A 20,600-nucleotide genomic window follows, 5' to 3' on the forward strand; every position below is an offset into this window, starting at 1 on the left:
CTCACCTACATCGTCCACAAGGGACGACTCGGGAACTCAACTCCTACCTCGGGCAGCTCACCTTTCCCCCTATGCCCAGGGGAAAGGTATCAAGCCGTTTGACAGCTGATGCAGGCTGTCAAACCGGCTTTTACGCGGAAACAGGCGGGAGCAGCAAACAGCTGCGTCCAGCGAAGGAGCCTGCCACCGGAAGTCCCCAGGATCATAACTTCACATAGACCACTGAGTCCAACATCTGTTTAATCCAGGAATCCAAATTATGCATCCCAGCAGATGGATGTTGAGAATTCTTTGAGCACCTCCAATGAAGGAGAGCCCATCTTCTTTCAAGATGACGGATATCACCACTGAATTGCTCTTACCATTACTAATTTTGTCTAACATTTAATCCAAACTGCATCTCTGAGGCTTAAATCTGTCACTCTGAATCCTGTGCTGTGAAACAAGAGGGAACAAATATCAAGCATCTTTTGGATGCTTGAAGAGCATTATCACATTGTCCCTCAGACATCATTTGTCCAGGCTAAACATGGCCAGGTCCTTCTGATTCATAGAAATTGGGTCCTGAATCATCCTTATCAACCTTCTTTGGGCATTATCCTGTTATAGTTGTCCCATCACCCACATTTTCTAGGGAGTTCCCAAACTCATTTCCTTAACTATCACTGCAATGTTATCAGACAACTTTCTACCAACATTCTCCTGATCCATTACTGTCCATCAGATTACAGATTGAAACGTGTCCCACCAGTTTCACACCATTTATAGTCCAATATCACTCTTTGAAGAATCAGGATTGATTGTATCTGAAAGAGTCCTTAAAGACTTGAGAATGTATCTCTAGAAAGCAAAAAGAGGGATCTGGATTTTGGAGTGATAATTAAAAGTGGAGTTTATCCTATATAGTTGTTATGGACTTCAAATTTCAGAATTCTCAGTAATTGCAAAAAAATAAAACAAAGTTTCATGGTTTTTTTCCCTCTCCTTATCCATCAGTCCCAAAAGAAAAGTCTCTGCTTTTAATTATATATTCATCCTTAAAATGTTCTGTATTATTAAATGCAATGCATTTTTTTTAGCTTTCTTCCATGTCCACCAAACATGAATAAATGTCCCTTCATGGTAAAAATGATCTCAGAGAAGCCATGCTACAATCCCCTTCCACAAACTGGGTGGCCTCCAGATATATGGACTTCAAGTTTCAGATTCTCAGTAATTGCAATGATAGCTGCACAATTCTGGAAGCTGAAGTCCATGTCTACAGGTAGTCCAAGACCATTATGGATCAACCCTGGCTGGAAGCTATGATCACTGGCCTGAAAATTCTCTGTTGATGTTCTCCACTTCTAAATTCAGACAGGCATTTTCTTTTGGCATGCTTGCATCTAACCACCACCCAGTAGACTATTATTGGATGAATATTAATGTCTCTGTGACCGTTAGCTACTCACAGGGCAGAAACCCTTGTAAAAAAGAAAAGTTGGAGAGTTCCTCAAAGGCTTAAGAATATATCTCTAGAAAGCAAAAAGAGGGAAGTGGGTTTTGGAGTGATAAAGAATTTAAAGGTGGAGTTTATCCTAAACAGTTGTCCCATCATCTATGTTTTCTAGACAACTCCTAAACTCATTTCCTAACTGTCACTGCAATGTTATACATTCTATCCAAGCTAACTTTCCCCAACCCATCATGTCCATCAAACCACAGCTTCTCACTAGTTTTTGTCCATCTGACACACATCTCACCAGTTTCACTAGCAGGACCTACAGTCCAACATCATTCTTTCAAAATTCTGGATTGATTGTTCCTGAAATAGTCCTTAACATTTATAAATCAGAATTCCTTACCACAGGTTCGGAGATATCCCAGGATGACATCTGTCATGCTAATTTCATATGTGCAGATCTGGGGCACAAGGAAATTAGAGAAGAGAAAAGAAGAGGTAGTAATCTTTATTTTATATGCAGAAACACTCGCATAACATCATACATGTATTGGTTCCTAAGATCAAATGTCTTTGATTTAAGCATAATGATTGGCTGCCATCAAGTTCATATAACTAGACCATATAACTAGATCTTCTCCAGATGAATCAAACTTATTGTTTCACTGTATGTAGCTTTACATCTATATGAGTTTTTCAAGTTTTTCAGCTCAACAAGTGCAATGTTTGATATACTAAAATTTACTTTTTCTCTCTATTCCTTCTCCTAAACATAAGGAAAGGTTAAAACTTCCTTTAGATCAAGGGTGAAGAAGATTCCTTCTTCAGCTCTAAAAGAAGAATTAGTAGGTTACAGAGTTGTGTTAATTTGGAAGTCCATCCACAGTTACATTTTTTAATGATTCAAGGATGGTAGAACAATTGGATTTATTGATTAGAACATAAGAAGGTTAGTTAGTAGAAAAAACAGCAATGCAAACCCATAAACCTTACCTGATTTGGAAGATTTCTCTGCAAATCCACCCAACATCTCCATTATGAAGAGTTCACCAATAAAAGAAATCTGACATTGTATTTCCATTATTTAAGGTCTCGAGAGGGTTTTCTCTCTCTTGAGAAGAGAAAGTGAACTTGGGATGTTTTCATTTGTTTAGTAGCAGCTGTGGTCAGATGCATGAGTCCTTCTGGCTGAGAACCCTGACCATTGTAGCCCAAGAGGACAACAGAACGACAGGAAGACTTAGAGTAGCTCACACCTTCATTACTATCTGGTTGGATTTCTACAATATATACTGCTCAAAAAAATCAAGGGAATGCAAACTCCTTCAGTTCCATGTTAAAATGTTCCCTTTATTTTTTTGAGCAGTATATCTTATGTGGGGCTGCTTTTTAGCACTATTCAGAAACTTTAAGAGGTTCAAAATGTGATGGCCATGTTCTTAACTGCCTCTTGGTATTGGGAGCACAGAACACTGAGGTTGTGGCCTGTGTACTAGTTAAGAAGGGGGTATGATGGCTCACTGGTTAAAGATGCTGAGCTTGTCGGCTGGAAAGCTGACAGCTCAGGTTTGAGACCCAAGCACCTCACAATGGGGTGGGCTCCCATTGCTTACTCCAGCTCCTGTCCATCTAACAGTTCGAAAGCATGCAAATGCGAGCAGATGAATAAATACCACTTTGGTGAGAAAGTAACAGTGTTCCATGCACCTTTGCTGAATTGCCATGCTGGCCACATGACCACAGAAATGTTTTCTGGCCAAGAAACAGAGAGTCAGACATGACTAGACAGGGAAACTTTTACCTTTATTCCTAGTCAAGAACATGAGCAGAGCCCTTTGTGACCTATCCTGGTCCATCTAGTCCTGGAGTCTGTTCTCACAGTGGCCAACCAATGGCAAAAAATCCACAAGTCTTTCAGCAGATGTCCTTTAGAGGCAGTCCCACTTCCATCCAGGCTAATAACCAATGTTTCCCATAACTTCCAAAAGGTCCACCCTTTTCTGAAGCCAACGTAGGTAGTACCAGCACTACATCTTGTGGTAGCAAATTCCCAGTTTGAATTAATCGCCAATTGGTTTGGAGGTACAACTTGAGGCATTTGTGTTGACTGCAGACTGACCTGCTCTAAAATATTTGGTCCTAATCTTGTAGAAGCAACTGCTTGCAAGTCCATCTCTGTACAGGAATGTAGAATGAGAAATTCTGGCATGCTCTCATGTTCAGTTATAAGATCTTACAAAAATAAAATAACATTCCTATAATTCTTGCAATGCATGTTTCATGACCTGTCCTATCTCAAAGGGCTGCACACACTTCCAGGATGAAAAAGGGGATGAAGATGTGTGGTGTGTGTTTTTTTCTTTTCTTTTGTTTGGTTTTGTGTTGTTTTTCTGTTTTCACTGAGGTTTTTACCAATGCCATTATTTGTTTCAGTTGTCCTGTTGTTATACCTTCTATTTAATAAGCCCACAGAAAGTTAAATTGACTTCACAAGCAAATATACTTCTCATTTACCCTATCAAATAGAGTTCTCTGGGCAGGGGACAATTGCAATTATTATTTTGGGGTTGGCAAAACTTCTGCAATTGTTTTAAAAGTAAAAACAATGTGGTAATTGGAATTTACTTAATTGATTGGTTTTTATCAGCAATTTCCACAGATAAATCAGTTGCTTCAAAGTTCTTCCTATAATGAAAATCACTTACCAAAACAGAACTGTTTCTATATGAAATTTTAACAAGAGATTTTTTTCCCCTCTATATGAATGTGCTCACTCAATCAAAATGGAGTTGAAAGAGATCTTGGAGGTCTCCTAATCCAACCTCCTGCTCAAGTAGGAGACCCTATACCATTTCAGACAAATGGCTAGCTAGTCTCTTCTTAAAAACCTCCAGTGATGAAGAACCCACAACTTCTGGTGGCAAGTTAATTGTCTTCACTGTTTGGAAGTTTTTCCTTAATTCCAAGATGCTTCTCTCCTTGATTAGTTTCCATCCATTGTTTCTTGTCCTGCTGTCGGGTACTTTGGAAAATAAGTTGACCCCTTCCTCTTTGAGACAACCTCTCAAATACTGGAGTACTGCTATCATGTCCTCCCTAGTCCTTCTTTTCTCTAGACTAGCCAAACCGAAATCCTGCAACTGTTCTTCATGTGTTTTCGTCTCCAAACCTTTGATCATCTTAGTTGCTCTTCTTTGCACTTTTTCCAAAGTCTCAATATTTTTTTTGCAATGTGGTCACCAAAACTGGATACAGTATTCCAGAACTTCAAACTATTGGAACTCAATAGTTTGAAGCCACTCTTCACTTAGGAACAATGAAGTTGACATGTTCGTATTTTGATCCTGCATTGCAATGTCAACATAGTAGTCACAGGATCCAATTAATTTTCAGTCACTATATAGTCCCCAAATAGGTTTTTGGCTCATCCTTACATCATGTCGATACTTTATGATAAGGTCTAGATAGCTCAACCATGGCTTGTTTGCTAAACAACAGTGTAGTTGCTTTTGTAGAAGAGACCAAAGTAGAAACCATATTTTATGAACAACAGTTCTTGGTTGGACCTCAGAAACCTAAAGCCAACAGTTCATGAATGAGCTGGTCCATTTGACAAGTAAAACCAAAAGAAACATTCAAGAGCACTTGTCATAGACAACATTCTCAGTTATCTTTCCCAAGGTTGATTCCCTGCATTCCAACATTTAAAGCTAAATGTTTTCCATATTTTAAACCCTTCTTTTAAATGATGTTTTATTTTCTCTATCTCTTGTGAATTTGGTTTATATCCAATGGGAGTGGAAATAGTCAGATCTAAGCACAGGAACAACACAGTGAGAGTCAACCAGCTCCAGTTCTTTATTTCCTTACAACAAATAGACAAAATCTTGTCACACTAAAGTTATAACTTTCTAAGCTTATAGTTATGCCCTGGGAGATACTATGGTGTGGTTACTCTGAATCTTTTCCCAAAGGTCCTTTTTCACAAGGCAAGTGGACTTTTCTCTTTTCTCTTTGAAGACATTTCGCTTCTTGTGCAAGAAGCTTCTTCAGCTCTGACTAGACAGTGGGGAATGGAAGGATCATCACCATCCAGTCAGAGCTGAAAAAGATTCTTGGATGAGAAGCAAAACATCTTCAAAGAAAAACAAGAAAATCCAGTTACCTCGTGAAAAAGCACGAGGGACAACCATGACCTGGATGACTGAGAATCTCCACAGACATCTTGTCTTGGGCCCCTTTCTGAAATGTGCTGCCTCTTCCTTGGGAAGCCATGGTGCTACTTCTGACATTTTCCCTCAGTCCTTCTTCAGAAAATCTGATACCTTTTGATGCCATACAGCAGTGGTTCTCAACCTGTGGGTCGGGACCCCATTTGGGGTCGATCGACCATTTCATGGGGGTCGCCAAGCAAGGCTGTCCGCCATTTTTTTTTGTCCGCCATTTTTTTTTCCATTTTCCGGTGGGTGCCTTACCTCCCTTGGGCTGGGCCAGCTGGTGGTCGGCCTGCTCCATCTCTGCCGCTTGCCAGCTACGCCTCGGCCGGCACAGGGGGCGGAACCACGCATGTGCAGCGCTCCCGGGCAGGGAAAGTCCTCGACTTACGACCGGTTGGGTAGTCCTCGACTTACGACCGGTTTAGTCCTCGACTTACGACCGGTTTAGTCCTCGACTTACAACCAGTTGGGGTCGCAGCATTAAAAAGGTTGAGAACCACTGCCATACAGCTTGAACTTGATGCTACAGTATTTAATTTATTTATGTACTTATTTAGCAATTACTATGTCAGAAAATTACACAGGCGGTCTCTCGCATACACATATGTCGGGATTAGTGAGGGGGATGTCAGGTAAGAAATCGTAAGAAGTAATGGTAGAAATGATGATGTTACCTAATTGTGTAATGAAATATCTGTAAGAAAACCACCAAGCTCAGAGAGCACCAAGGACCCAACAGTTAAAGCCTGAGCTATAAATATTCTCTCCAATTGGTATTTGAAATATATATATGCTCCTCTCTGATTTTACTTATATAAACCTGGATGGCTAATAACAATTCACAACACACCCAAAAACAGATAGATAGAAACCTTTCATTATTTAATTTATCTGCTTTTCAACAGTTTTCTAGAACTGGTTTCATAGCCTAGATTATTACATTTGATAATGTAGATCACAGAAACCTTTCATTATTTAATTTATCTGCTTTTCAACAGTTTTTAGAACCAGTTTCATAGCCTAGATCAGGGGTAGGAAACCTTGGCTCTTTTATGACTCGTGGACTTCAACTCCCAGAATTCCTGAGCCAGCATGACTGCCTCAGGAATTCTGCAAATTGAAGTCCACGAGTCATAAAAGAGCCAAGGTTGCCTACCCCTGGCCTAGATTATTACATTTCATAAAGTAGATATACTGCTTTTTCTGGCCAAAGGCCAACCCCCCCCCCCCCACGATTCAAAAGAAAAATTAAGTTAGATTTAATTAACATTTAATTTCATCATCCCCTGAATATTTTCCTTCATCAAGCTAGAATAGCCATCCAATATTTGCTTGGCTTCAAGACAATATAATTTATTAGCAGCAATATTATTCACAGAAATGGTAAAACCTTCTTACTACCAATGAACAGATTGAGGTTGAAAAACTGAAAATTATGAACACCATAAATACAAATTACAATTAAAAATTCCACAGTTATTGTGAAATATACAAAAGTATGATTTTAAAGAACAGGAATGTCTGTTCTTTAAGGATCATGCTTTTGTATATCCCACAATAGTATTTAAACTAAGAGCATACTTTCATTGTACTCTAGTTCTTCATTGTTTGGCTTATTTTTGTACTTCAAAAATCATAAGAACGATTTACTTTCAACTATAAAAGATCTTAGAAGGGAAAAGGCCCTGATCTCTTGACCAAGGTCTAGACCAATGAATCCACGAATCCTAATTTTCCGGGAACAGTGTTCTTTTTATAGCATCTTTCATCTTCTTGTTCCTCAAGCTGTAGATGAGTGGATTGAGCAAGGGGGTCAGCACCGAATAGAAAAGGGTCACCACTTTGTTGCTTCCTCCTGAAGCTTCAGGGACTACATAAGTGACCATGATGGAGCCATAGAAAAGGCTTACCACTATCGCATGTGAGGTACACGTGGAAAATGCCTTCCGTCTCCCAGTGTTTGAAGGGAGCCTCATTACCGTCCAGAGGAGAGTAGCATAGGAGCAAACAATGAAGAGGAACACACCAAAAATAGCGATGGAGCTGAGGCTGTAGAAGGCCAGTTCTGTGCCTGGGGCTGGAGTGCATGAAGAGGCCAACAGCGGCCCTGGGTCACAGATAAAGTGATCGAGGACATTGGAGCCACAGAAATGGAGCTGGGAAATCAAAATGATGGGTGCCAGAAACCAGAGAAAGCCAGAGGCCCAACAGGAAGCAGCCAGGATGCAGCAGAACCTTTGAGACATCAGCAGTGGGTATCTCAGTGGGTGGCAGATGGCCAAGTATCGGTCTAGGGCCATTGCAGCAAGAAGGAAGCTTTCGGTGGTCCCCATAGAAAAGAAAAAATAGAACTGGAGAAAACAGCCATGGAAAGAGATGACACCCGGCAGTGGAGAGGCCAAATCGAAGAGCATCCTGGGTACCGTGGTGGTTACGTAGCACATCTCTAGACCCGAAAAGTTTCCCAGGAGGATATACATGGGCAGGCGGCTGAGTCGAGAGTCCAAGAGAACAGCCCACACGATGCAGAGGTTCCCCACCAAGGTGAAGGCGTAGCAGATGGAAAGTAGGGAGCATAGGAGCAGCTGGAAGGAGGGCGAAAGGGATGGGAAGCCTAGAAGGACAAAGCCTGTCATCACCCTGGTATGGTTGACTTGGTCCAAAGGGTGGTGCCTCTGTTGCTAGGAGAATCACACATTGGGAAAATGATCGACTTGATTTTTTAAAAAATAGAATTTGATTAAATCGTTAAGATGAAAGTTAGAACTAACACCTAATATTTAGAAGAAAAGGAAGGGAGGGAGGGAGGGAGGAAGGAAGGAAGGAAAGAAAGAAAGAAAGAAAGANGGAGGGAGGGAGGGAGGGAGGGAGGGAGGAGAAATCAATATGGAGAAAAGAAAGAAAAATACAAAGAAATGACTCCTGATTTTCTTTTACAGCAGTTATAAGTATAAATCTACATTAACCTCTTACTATATGGTTACAACTTTACTTACATTTTATCTCTGATCTATTTTTTGTTCTAAACATCATAATCATCATTTCATTTTTTTTTTCCAGTTTCATGCAAAAAGTCAATAAAGAGTTTCCAATCTGCATTGAATTTAGATGCCTTTACTGTCTCTCAGTAAAACAGAGAGACAGTAAAGACATGAGTCCTCTCAGCAACTGCATCATCTTCATCACTCAGACCAGCATTGTGGCTAAAACTGAATCTTTCCACATTTGTTAATATAACAATCGCATCATAAATTTCGTGTACAAAAACAAAGTTTCATGGGTTTTTCCCCTCTCCTTATCCATCAGTCCCAAAAGAAAAGTCTCTGCTTTTAATTATATATTCATCTTTAAAATATTCTGTATTATTAAATGCAATGCATTTTTTCTAGCTTTCTTCCATGTCCACCAAACATGAATAAATGTCCCTTCATGGTAAAATGATCTCAGAGAAGCCATGCTACGATCCCCTTCCACAAACTGGGTGGTCTCCAGATATATGGACTTCAAGTTTCAGAATTATCAATAATTGCAATGATAGCTGCACAATTCTGGGAGCTGAAGTCCATGTCTACAGATAGTCCAAGACCGTTATGGACCAAACCTGACTGGAAGCTGTGCTCACTAGCCTGAAAACTCTCTGTTGATGTTCTCCACTTCTAAATTCAGACAGGCAATTTCTTCTGGCATGCCTGTTAGGCTGTTCGTCTAATCACCACCCAGTAGACTATTATTGGATGAATATTAGTGTCTCTGTGACAGTTAGCTACTCACAAGGCAGGAACCCTTGTAAAAAAAGAAAAGTTGGAGAGTTCATCAAAGATTTGAGAACATATCTCTAGAAAACAAAAAGGGGGAAGTGGGCTTTGGAGTGATAAAAAATTTAAAGGTGGAGTTTATCCTATTATTATTATTTTATTGTTATTTATTGAATTTATATACCGCCCTATCTCCCTTACGGGACTCAGGGTGGTGAACAGGCGATAATAAAAACCACGATAAATATACACAACTATACAGTTGTCCCATCACCTATGTTTTCTAGACAACTCCTAAACTCATTTCCTGTCACTGCAATGTTATACAATCTACCCAAGCTAACTTCCCCCATCAGACCACAGCTTCTCGTTAATTTTTGTCCATCAGACACACTTCTCACCAGTTTCGCTACCAGGAACCACAGTCCAACATCATTCTTTCAAAAATCTGGATTGATTTTTCCTGAAATAGTCCTTAAAATGTATAAATCAGAATTCCTTACCACAGGTTCGGAGGCATCCCAAGATGACATCTGTCATGCTAATTTCATATGTGCAGATCTGGGGCACAAGTAAATTACATATGAGGAGAAAAGTAATAGTAGTATTAGTCTTTATTTTATATAGAGAAACACTTGTGTAACAAGGTATATGTTTTGATTCCTATGATCTTTGTTTCAAACTTACTTATTATCTGCTATCAGCTCAGAGCTGACTTCTAGTAACCAGGTAACTAGACCTTCCCCAGAAGGATCAAACCTACTGCCTCAATGTATGTAGTTTTTCAAGTTTGCCAGGTCTACAGATCAATATTTTAAATACTGATGTTTACCTTTCCTCTCTTTTCCTTCTCCTAAACTTAAGTAAAGGTTGCTACTTCCTTAAGGATCAACTGAGGGCTCTTTCTTCAGCTCTTGAAGAAGAATTGATAGGTTAGAGAGAGCTGAGTTTATTTGCACGTCCATCCACAGTTCTTTTTTTTTTTTCATGATTCAAGGATAGAAGGGCAATTGGATTTAGAGATTAAAAGAAAAGAAGGTCACATAGTGGGGGGAAAAAACACTAATGCAAACCTACAAACACTACCAGATTTGGAAGAATTCTCTGCAAATCCAGCCAGCTTCCCCTTTATGCTCACCAATAAAAGCAACCTGGCACCACATTTTCATTATTTAAGGTCTCAGGAGGGTCCTGTCCACAGAGAGTGATAAAGTGAAATTAGGATGTATCCTTTTCTCTCCTGTTTATTTGGCAGTTTTGGAGTGGAAAAAGGAGGGATTAAAATTAAAGAGTGAGAGACAGTCTTTTCCTCCGTATTCTAACTCCATATTCCCCGTCCCAATTTGTTTTTCTTTAAGTGAGAAGGTTTGTCAATTTATCCCATAGGAAAAGACTAATTCTCCCTAGGTCAGTGGTGGCGAACCTATGGCACGCGTGCCAGAGGCGGCACTCAGAGCCCTGTCTGTGGGCACGCATGCCATCATCCCAGCCCCGCCTCCCTCCACGGTTCCCTTCTCCCATAACAGCCGCCCCGGAGGAGAGTCGTACCCAGGCACGGCCCGTGCAGAGCAGCGCAACCAAGGACATGGCAGCCGGGCAGCAGGGACAAGACTCCACCCTCATGTCCCATCACGCGCAGTTGATGCTGCAAGGTGCGGGCAGAGGGCGTGGCCACCATGGTGCTGCTGGGTCACCTGGGCGATCTGCGGCTGGCAGTGGAGGCGGTGGGTGGCCCTGCGGGTGGGCGGGGATGGAGTGGGAGCAGGGCAGGTGGGGGCAGAGTGGGTGGGACCAGAGGCGGAGCTGGGGGCAGGCAGGGGCAGAGTGGGTGGGACAGGGGTGGAGCAGGGGCCAGGGTGGGGGTGGGGCTATTTTTAGGGCACTCAGTCTCTAAAAGGTTCGCCATCACTGCCCTAGGCCATCCGTCTTTGCCTATTTACTTTCACTGCATAATTTTAAAATATTTTCAATCAGTTTAACACAAATTTTCAAGAAACTTATGCTGCTGGTCTTTTTCAAAAACAGTTTTCTTTCATTGGTCTCAGATTAGCACCATCTTACAATGGATCGGAATTTTCTAAACCTTTTTTTTACTCCTAATAAAAATAAAACTTTTTTAAATAAAAGAACTTCTATGTATTCTGTTGAATTCTTGCTCTTGTCCCATTCATTTGCACGTGCTGGATGTCTTAATCAGAACAGTACTCTATATTTTCCAAGGTTGATTGCCTACCTATCAACACTGAAACCTAAAGGTTTTTCCACATTGTAAATCCTTTTTAATAACATTTTATTTTCTCTATCTCTTATGAGATTGGTTTGCGTTCAATGCATGTGGGGAGAGTCATGCCTAAGTGCAAAAATGGCACGGTGAGGTCCAGTTGGGTTCAGCTTTTAATTTGCTTCTACCTAATAGACAGAATCTTGCCAGACTAAAGTCTTCTAACAGAATAGATATAACCTGGGAGATTCTACAGTGTGGCTACCCTAATCCTTTCCCTCCCTCCCTCATCCAGTTCAGGACTGTGCAGTCTGATGTCTTAGGCCCCTATCTGGAATATGCTATCTCCTCCCTGGAAAGTCATAGTATTATTGCCAAAATCCCCCCTCTCCTACTCCTTCTTCAGCTGCACATTCCATCAAAGGAAGACTGATACTTTTTGATGTTGTGTAGCATGGGGAGAGATTTGTTTATTTATTTACTAAGTAAGAAAGTAACACCAGAAGTGGGAGCCTTCTCTCAGACACATATCCTGGAGTCAGAGGGGAGGATGCCAAATAAGAAATGATGAGGTGGCAGCTAGTCCAAGAAGCAGAAGGTATGGGTCACTTGGCAGAGGGCTAAAGAGAAATGAGGTCTGGTTAAGAGTGCATTTGAGGGCATCTTTACCTTTGCTAACAGGTGCTTACAAAACATGGCTGTTTCTTTTTAAGAGCTTGATATTGTGACATTTTGACTAAGTATACGCTATATTCTGAGGTTACATTTTATGGAGAGATATGATGGTGTTTATGAACGGATCCAAGTAGTGATGTTATATGCTTGCCTCGTGTGTTTAATCATCTGCAGATGTTTCAGCTCAATTTAATATTGCTGTCGGGCACAAGTAATCTGGAACAGGAGTTCAGTTAAAGCACTTCAGGTTTATGACACATTATCTATACACAAGAATCTTTCTCTGCTAATGAAATTCAAGAGGGGGGATTTAGGTCCCTTGCGGGAGCGGAACAACTCTAAACTGATGACATGTTTGACCCTGCCCTCCAGCTCTTCCTGGTCATCTCGTATAATTGTGGCTGTTGGAAAACCATCTGCTCTCATCTTTTTACAAAATAAATGAAACATAAAACAAGGTGGCAAGTTGATACCATTGTATTAAGAATATGATAGGAGATGTATTCAAGGATCTTGCAATACCGAACAGAAGTTCAATGTAAAATACAGCTGAGCCTTGACTACAAAGATAATATGGCTTTGAAAGAACAGGCAGGTAGCCCTCATTAACAAGAGTAATTGGGACTGGAATTTCTGTCACTAAGCGGTAAAACACAATGTCATATGAGTGACCATGTCACTTAGTGATGGCAATCCCAGTACTCCCCACAGCCATCATTAAGTGAGGATCATCAGTTGTTAAGTCCCAGGTTGGCAAGCAGGTACAGTAAGGCATAGAGTGCAGGAGGGCCAGGTTTAGGTATCACTGGGCAGAGGATGCTGTATGAGTGGCTCACGAGGCATGGCATAAGCATGTTAGAGCTGGAGGTGATTGCTGGTGAACAGGGGAGGGTGCAAGCAACTTACCCAAGTAACTTGCAAGTAACTTCCTGCTGGCTTCCCCATTGACTTTTGATAGCCAGCAGGGAAGGTCATAAATTATGATCACATGGCTGTGAATACTGCACCCATCATAAGTATGAGCTACTTGTCAAGCACCCAGATCATGAACACATGATTGCTGGAGTGCTGGCAAAGCCGGAACTTTGTGTCATGAAGGAAGGCAAATATATGTGTCCCAGGATAATGCTGTAGGATCCAATAAGGGTTGGTCACCAGGACCAGAGATTTAGTCCCCCGAGCTTTCAGACTCATGCTGGTGCCCTTCCTCGGGGAACTTCTCTCTCACCAAAATATGTGCCTTGGGCTATTCCAGTGGTGGCAAACCTTTTAGAGACCGAGTGCCCAAACTGCAACCCAAAACCCACTTATTTATCGCCGGGTGCCAGGTGGGCATGGCCCACTGGATGGGCGTGGCTGTGGTGGTTATGGCAGACTGGGTGGGTGTGGCCAAGGTGGGCGTGGTCACCTCAATGTTGCTCGTGGGGAAGTACACCTGTGGGGGCCGGGCAGGGCTGAGGGAGATCCAGGGGGACGCTGGCAGGTGGGGCGGTGGGCAGGAGGCTCATCCTGCGGGGTGAGGCGAGGCAAGGTGAGGCAGGGCGAGGGTGCCATTGTAACAAGGCAAGGCAGGGGCCAGGACGACTGCTGCCTGACACCGTCGGCCCCCGCACACAGAGGCCAGTGAGCGCATGGGGGCCGACAGTGTCCGTCAGCAGCCACAGCCTGCCAGCCCCTCGACCGGCACACTCTGGGGCTCCGCAGCCCGCTACCAGTAGTTCAGAGAAGCCACCTCTGAGCTGGACGGCCAGCCGACAGCTGAGGAGGCGATGCAGTGGGTCGTGCCCGGGAAAAGGAGAGCATGCGAGGCCAGGAGGGATGAGACGAGAGGGAGGGAAACCAGCCATGCTGGGATGCATCTGGCCACGTGGGACCTCGGCAAGTTAGCAGGTGGCTGGTTAAAGAGGGACAGTTGCCATCTCTGGGGCATGGCACGCGTGCCCACAGACAGGGCTCTGAGTGCCGCCTCTGGCACGCGTGCCATAGGTTCACCACCACTGGGCTATTCTATGCATAGTATTTATGTGATGACTGGCGAGGGATCCATTTCCCAGGCTTCAGTCAAGAGGAGTGCTGATTTACCACCAGCTTATCTGGCACTTAGGAGCTGAGGGCTTGGCAGCACAAGGAAACCACAGTCAATGACTTAGCAACCAGCCATCAACACCCCCAATCAACAACTAAAAAGCCACACACAACTAGGCACCACATAAATACTGCACAGAGAATAGCTCAAAGCACGCACTCTGCTAGAGAGTCCAAAAGCTTGGAAGACTAAACCTCTGGTGGCCGACTCAGATTAGATCCTGCAACTTTATGCCACTTTTAAGTTCCGCTTTTTCAGTGCTGTTGTAACTTTGAATGGTCCCCAAAGAAGTGATAGTTAAACCAGGACCACCTGTAGTTTCTCTCTAGGGAATTACTTTCTTCTTTTGTTTTCTCAGAGTTCTGCTCATCTTCCAGTATCTTTTCCCAATCTATCAGCATTCTTTGGCCTTCTGAATGTTCCATGGTTAAGGTGACAATATAGCTTTCCTGGGAAAGTGTTCTTGTAATAGGATATTTGCTCAATTTGATTCTATATAGCCAAGCCTAAACTCTTTCTCTAGGACAGGGGTGTCAAACTCAATTTAATTGAGGGGCGTATCAGCATTGCGGTTACCCTGGGGGGGTGTGGCTGGGGGGCGGCCTTCTGGGTGGGCGTGGATGGAGTGGGTGTGGCCTACTGGGTGGGCATGGCCAGCTCTACATCGTTCACATCAAGGGTGCCTGTGGGGGTCTGGGCAGGAGTGGAACAGATCTGAGGGTCTCTGGCAGAAGGGGGTGGGACCAGGGAAAGTGCCAAGGCCTGGTCCACTGGATGAGCCTCACTGTTCCTCTCCGACCATGTGGGGGGGGGCTGGATGGTGATCCGAGCTGCCGGGAGCCTTGGACAGCAGAGGTCAAATGCCCAGCCTGGCCCTTGAGCACCCGCAGCACCAAACCCAGCCCCACTTCCTCAAGGGGGCATCCAGCTGCACTTATCTGCCGAAACCCTCCCCCAGAGCCCATCAAGCCGGATATGTGAAGTAGGCGAGGGCCATTTGCTGGCCACTTTCAGGCGATGGTGCATTTTTTCATTCCTCACAAAGGATGACACCTCCCCAGCATGCACCCAGGGGGTGGGGCTGACGCGGCAGGGGCTGGTTCCTTGCTGTTTCCAGATGGCCTTATGGAGCTAAGACTGAATGCGTTCCAGCATAGATGGCCACCACAAAATTGTACATTGGCTCCCTCCTGGCCGGCCTGGGCCAGGGCAAAGGCAGCGGGGGCTGTTCCCTCACGGTTTCCAGGATGGCTTCACGGGCCACATGAAACCACTTTGTGGGCCGCATCTGCCCCCCGGGCCTTGTGTTTGACATGTCTGCTCTAGGAAGATGTATCTGGATTAGGGATTTTAACCTGACTCCACAAAATCTCTTACATTCGTGCTAAGAAATAAATAAAACAAAAATCCTTCGCATGATTCTGTAGGAAAAAACAAAAATGGCAAAAAAATGGATCTAGCTATGCTTTCTCTCTCAAACTCTAACTTTCCATAGTCAGAAAGTATTTTCATATGATGGAAGGTGACCAAAATATTTGGAGGAAGGTGGTTTTTTAAAAAAAAGACTTTTAGGTCTTCACAAATAGCTCCTGCATAATACACTATATTGGTTTGTTTACTCTATATTAAGCAAAAGCAAAACCCATTAAAAAAATCACCTTTGGGAATAGTTCCCTAAATTGGAAGGAATTAATGATCTCCAAAGGGATGTTACTTTGAGTTTCATTTGATGGACCCAGTCCAAATATTTAAAATCAGCCTTCAAGCATAATTTTTGACTCTGGATCATTTTGCCTTTGGCAAATACCTTACATTCCTGCTTTCTACCATAACCAAACATCTAATGCATTATCATCTGTTCCTCCAAATATTGATGCTATATTTGGGGTGATCCTTCAGCTAGATGTTATCAACATTTTGCATAGGCATAAGATACCGGCAAGTGTTATCAGTGTAAAGTCAACCGGGAGTCAAACTGGATGAGGTACCTTTGAATGAAAATCAATAGAACCAAATGATCTTGGCTTATTCAAGAAAATGAGGATCTTACTATATGGGAAACAAGGGAAGGAGATACAATTGTGAAAAGGATCCACTATTTTATAAACACAGTTAGGAAAATCTCTAGGGGATAGAATAATTTGTCCCCTAGACATTCACACATAGAGTACCAGGGACACAACCCCTAATGCCATTACCAGCTTTGCTGATTCCCACAAAGGCTGAGGAGGGAAGACTAGCTACATTGACTTAGAATTCTTCAAGACAGTTCAGGTGGCTCCCCATTCAGATGTCACATGGCGTGGTTGCTCAGCTCCTTTTGATGGAAACAGAAAGATGGGAAGATGAAACTTGTTTCTGGTATGTAATGAGAATCCTTTTGTTGCCTTCCAGATGGAGTTGGTCAATAAAAGCAAAGTTCAAGAGTTTGTTTTGGTGGGCTTTGGAGGTCAGCAACAGATACATCACCTGCTCATCATTATTTTTGCTGTTCTCTACATCCTGACTTTGACAGAGAACGTTGTCATTATCATGTTGGTGTTCCTAGATTCCCACTTGGCTCGGCTTCCCATGTACGTCTTCCTGAGTAACTTCTCCTGGTTGGAGATGGCTTATGTGAGCACAACCATGCCTCGTATGCTTTATGACCTGGTCACTTCAAAGGGGAACATCTCTTTCCAGGCTTGCTTCCTTCAATTCTACATCTTCTTCTCCCTGGGCAGCACAGAATGCTTCTTCCTATCAGCTATGGCTTTGGACCGCTACTTAGCTATCTGCCATCCGTTGCGTTACCTGCAAGTAATGTCCCAAAGTATCTGCTCAGCTCTGGTGGCTACTTGTTGGATCCTTGGCTTTCTGTGGTACATTGTCCCTGTGATATTAATGTCCAGGTTGTCCTATTGTGGCTCAAACATCATCGATCACTTATTATGTGACCCTGGACCAATTCTATCCTTGGCATGTCCACCATTAGGGAAAGCTCCTTTTATTTGCCAAGTGTTTATGAATACCGTGTTTGCAGTCANTGCTTTCTTACAGCATGGTGATTCTCACACTGATGCAAAAATCTAGGAAAGGGAACCGAAGGAAGACTTTCTCCACTATCATGTTCCACCTAGTACTGGTCACCCTTTTCTATGGGTCAGTGGCAGGGGTTTACTTAACTCCTGGAGGAGAAAGTCAATCAGATGTCACCAAATTAGCAACCATCTTCTACACCACCATGACCCCATTTCTAAATCCCTTTATTTACTGCCTGAGGAATGACCAGGTGAAAGAGGCTTTGGGCAGGTTGCTGAAAAGAAAAGGGAGATTTATGTAAAATGCGAAAATAGTTTAAACTGCTGAAAAAGGAATTAAGGATGAGCACATCCTCAATTGAGGAGAGAGAGAGAGAGACTCAAATGTTTAGAACAGAAGCCACCAATCATCCTGTTTAGGTGGACACATTTGGGATTTTGTGGCAGATCCAGTGTCACAGAATAGTTGCCATGATGGTCTTGGATAATCCCCAAAACTATTCAACACAGGGCAAACTTTTTTCCAAATCCAACACTTCAGAATATGCTATTACTTCAATTTATTCTTGTATTTTCCTCTCCTCTGGATAAATGGGTCATTTCTTTTTTTAAAAAAGCACTTGGTTGCAACCACAGGGTTTCTGGGGGCCTAGAGGCATGTATTATGCTTAAGGCCAGTGCTTAACTTTGCCACACACAAGATTTCCTATTACTATTAGTCTCTCTCTCACTCACACACACATACACACACACCTATCTATATCTATCATATACTTCCATCATCTACCTCTACTGTCTGTCTGTTTTTCTGCCTATCTCTGTATCTATTTATCTCTCCATCTATCATTTATATCTACACATATCTCTATCTCCTATATCTATCTATCTATCTATCTATCTATCTATCTATCTATCTATCTATCTATCTATCTATCTATCTATCTATCTAATAGAATAGTATAGAGCTGGAAGGGACCTTGGAGGTCTTCTAGTCCAGCCCCCTGCTCAAGCAGGAGAGCCTATACTATTTCAGAAAAGTGACTGTCTAGTCTCTTCTTAAAAATCTCCAGTGATGGAGTGCCCATTGATTTCTGAAGGCAAGCTGTTCCACTGATTAATTGTCATCACTGTTAATTCCAGGTTGCTTCTCTCTTTGGTCAGTTTCCAACCATTGTTTCTTGTCCTGCCCTCTGGTGCTTTGGCGAATAGTTTGACGCCCTCTTCTTTGTGGCAACCCCTCAAATACTGGAAAACTGTTATCATGTCACCCGTTTTTTCTTTTTCTTTAGACTAGCCAAACCCAAGTCCTGCAACTGTTCTTCATATGTTTTAGTCTCCAGACCTTTGATCATTTTAGTTGGTCTTCTCTGAATTTTTTCCAAGGTCTCAACATCTTTTTTGAATTGTAGTATGGTGACCAAAATTGGTTGCAGTATTCCAGATGTGGTCTTACTATCTCTGTCTGTCTGTCTGTCTGTCTGTTTGTCTGTCTGTCTATCTGTTTGTCTATCATCTATGGCTATAATTCATGGATGACTGGTCTAGTCCTTGGTCAAGAGAACAGAGCCTTTCTAGGGACTATTAAACTTGAAAGTCAATCATTGGTTTTCAAGTACAAAAATAAGCCAAGCCTTTTACAAGGACTAGAGCAGGGCTTTTCAACCAGTGGTACGGGTACCACCTGTGGTACATTGGCACCTGGCAGGTGGTATGCGACCATCCTAGAAAAGTGGTAGCGGGGGAGGGGAATGAGCTGAACTGGTGGCAGCACCACACAAGCCTGAGCGAGAGATGGCTGGAGCTGCAGGGCTGGCAGGGTTCAGCGGAAGCGCCAGGATCAGTGCCGCTTTCCAGCTGATCGGTGCTTCTTCAGGGCTGTCAGGGCTCAGTGGAAGCGCCAGGATCAGCGCCAGGATCCAGCTGGAGCTCGGCGCTGATCCTGGTGCTTTTGCTGAGCCCCGAAGAAGCACCAATCAGCTGGAAAGCAGCACTGATCCTGGCCCTTCTGCTGAGCCCAGAAGAAGAGCCGATCAGCTGGAATGTTGCAGCATCTCCAGGGTCTTGTGATTTATATTCAGATGCTTGGCAACTGATTTATATTTATGATGGTCACAGTGTCCCAAGGTCATGTGAAGTGACCAAAGCCTGCTGCAACCACCCAGCAGATGGGGGGAATAAAACCCAAACACCTCCCACCCCACCCCCGCTGCCAATCGTCAACAGAAATGCTCACAACAATGAAAACCTCAGGAGGAAGAGCACCTCCGGGTGGGCAGACAGGTGTCTTGCTCAGCTGTGGCTTGGGGGGCACTTTCTTCAGTGCCATTGTAACTTTGAACAGTCACTAAGCGAACTGTTGTAAGTCAAGGACTACCTGTACTTTATCACTTTTTTCCTTTTTTTTTTTTTTTTTTTTTTTGGTCATCAAGTTTTTGACACCTTGCTAGGCGACTGGTGGTACTCGGATGTTGCCATAGCCTAAAAGTGGTACAATGAGTGAAAAGTTTGAAATACTACTATGGGATATACAAAGGTATGATGCTTAAAGAACAGAAATATCAATTATGTTTGAGCTATTTTTTAGCACACTACTACATATCTTTGTCCATGGTTTCTTTTACTGTCGTTCATAATTGTTCTTAATTAATTTTTACAATTTCTGCAAATCGTATTATTAATAAATTGCCTTGAAGCCAAATAGACATTGTATGATTATTCTATTTCAGATTTAGAAATTCTGGTAGACCGAATGACAAGGTTATGACCGGCAGTCATCCCTTGGTATCACGGTATGAACAAAGTCATATTTGGTGCTAAACTATAACATGCTTTTCTTTGCTTTGGTATATTGCGTTGGGTGTACTTCAACTCGATGATTTGTAGGATCATGGTTTTTGGTTTCACATGTAAACAGAACTAAATGTGTTTTTCAGTAAACATAGTTATAAACAATGACTCTCAATGGAGATGTTCAACCTTATGTAAAATTCCAAAAACATCTTGAATAATTGCCTCTGAACTGTAATTTTTAAGTGGCTAAAGGAGAAAATTATCAAAAAAAAATACAGGAATGATCAAATGTAAATTTTAACAGAATAACAGAGTTGGAAGGGACCTTGGAGGTCATCTAGTCTAGTTTAATGAAGAGAAGGACGAGGGGGGACATGATAGCAGTGTTCCAATAT

At 42.7% G+C, this 20,600-nt stretch overlaps 2 protein-coding genes and 1 pseudogene across 2 annotated transcripts in view; 1 reads left to right on the forward strand and 2 right to left on the reverse strand.

The window, feature by feature from the left end:
* The window catches only part of LOC107292881 (olfactory receptor 11H6-like), a 9,778-nt gene extending 6,164 nt beyond the window's left edge, over positions 1–3,614 (reverse strand). The window contains exons 1-2 of the mRNA XM_015822007.1: positions 3,321–3,614; positions 1,452–1,514 (exon numbers count right to left, since the gene is read on the reverse strand). Coding sequence (XP_015677493.1) covers positions 1,452–1,514; positions 3,321–3,614 — 357 coding nt within the window. The remainder of the gene's footprint in view (positions 1–1,451; positions 1,515–3,320) is intronic.
* A 3,771-nt stretch (positions 3,615–7,385) lies between these two features.
* Positions 7,386–9,946, reverse strand: LOC107292882 (olfactory receptor 11G2-like). Its single transcript, XM_015822008.1, has 2 exons — positions 9,917–9,946; positions 7,386–8,339 (listed from the first exon to the last, which is right to left on the reverse strand). The coding sequence occupies exons 1-2, from the start codon at positions 9,944–9,946 to the stop codon at positions 7,386–7,388; spliced, it is 984 nt and encodes a 327-aa protein (XP_015677494.1).
* Positions 9,947–16,789: 6,843 nt separating this feature from the next.
* LOC107292883 lies at positions 16,790–17,717 on the forward strand (annotated as a pseudogene).
* The last annotated feature ends 2,883 nt before the right edge of the window (positions 17,718–20,600 follow it).

The sequence above is a fragment of the Protobothrops mucrosquamatus genome, unplaced genomic scaffold (assembly GCF_001527695.2).
Source record: "Protobothrops mucrosquamatus isolate PMUCROS unplaced genomic scaffold, P.Mucros_1.0 scaffold1441, whole genome shotgun sequence".
NCBI lineage: Eukaryota > Metazoa > Chordata > Lepidosauria > Squamata > Viperidae > Protobothrops > Protobothrops mucrosquamatus.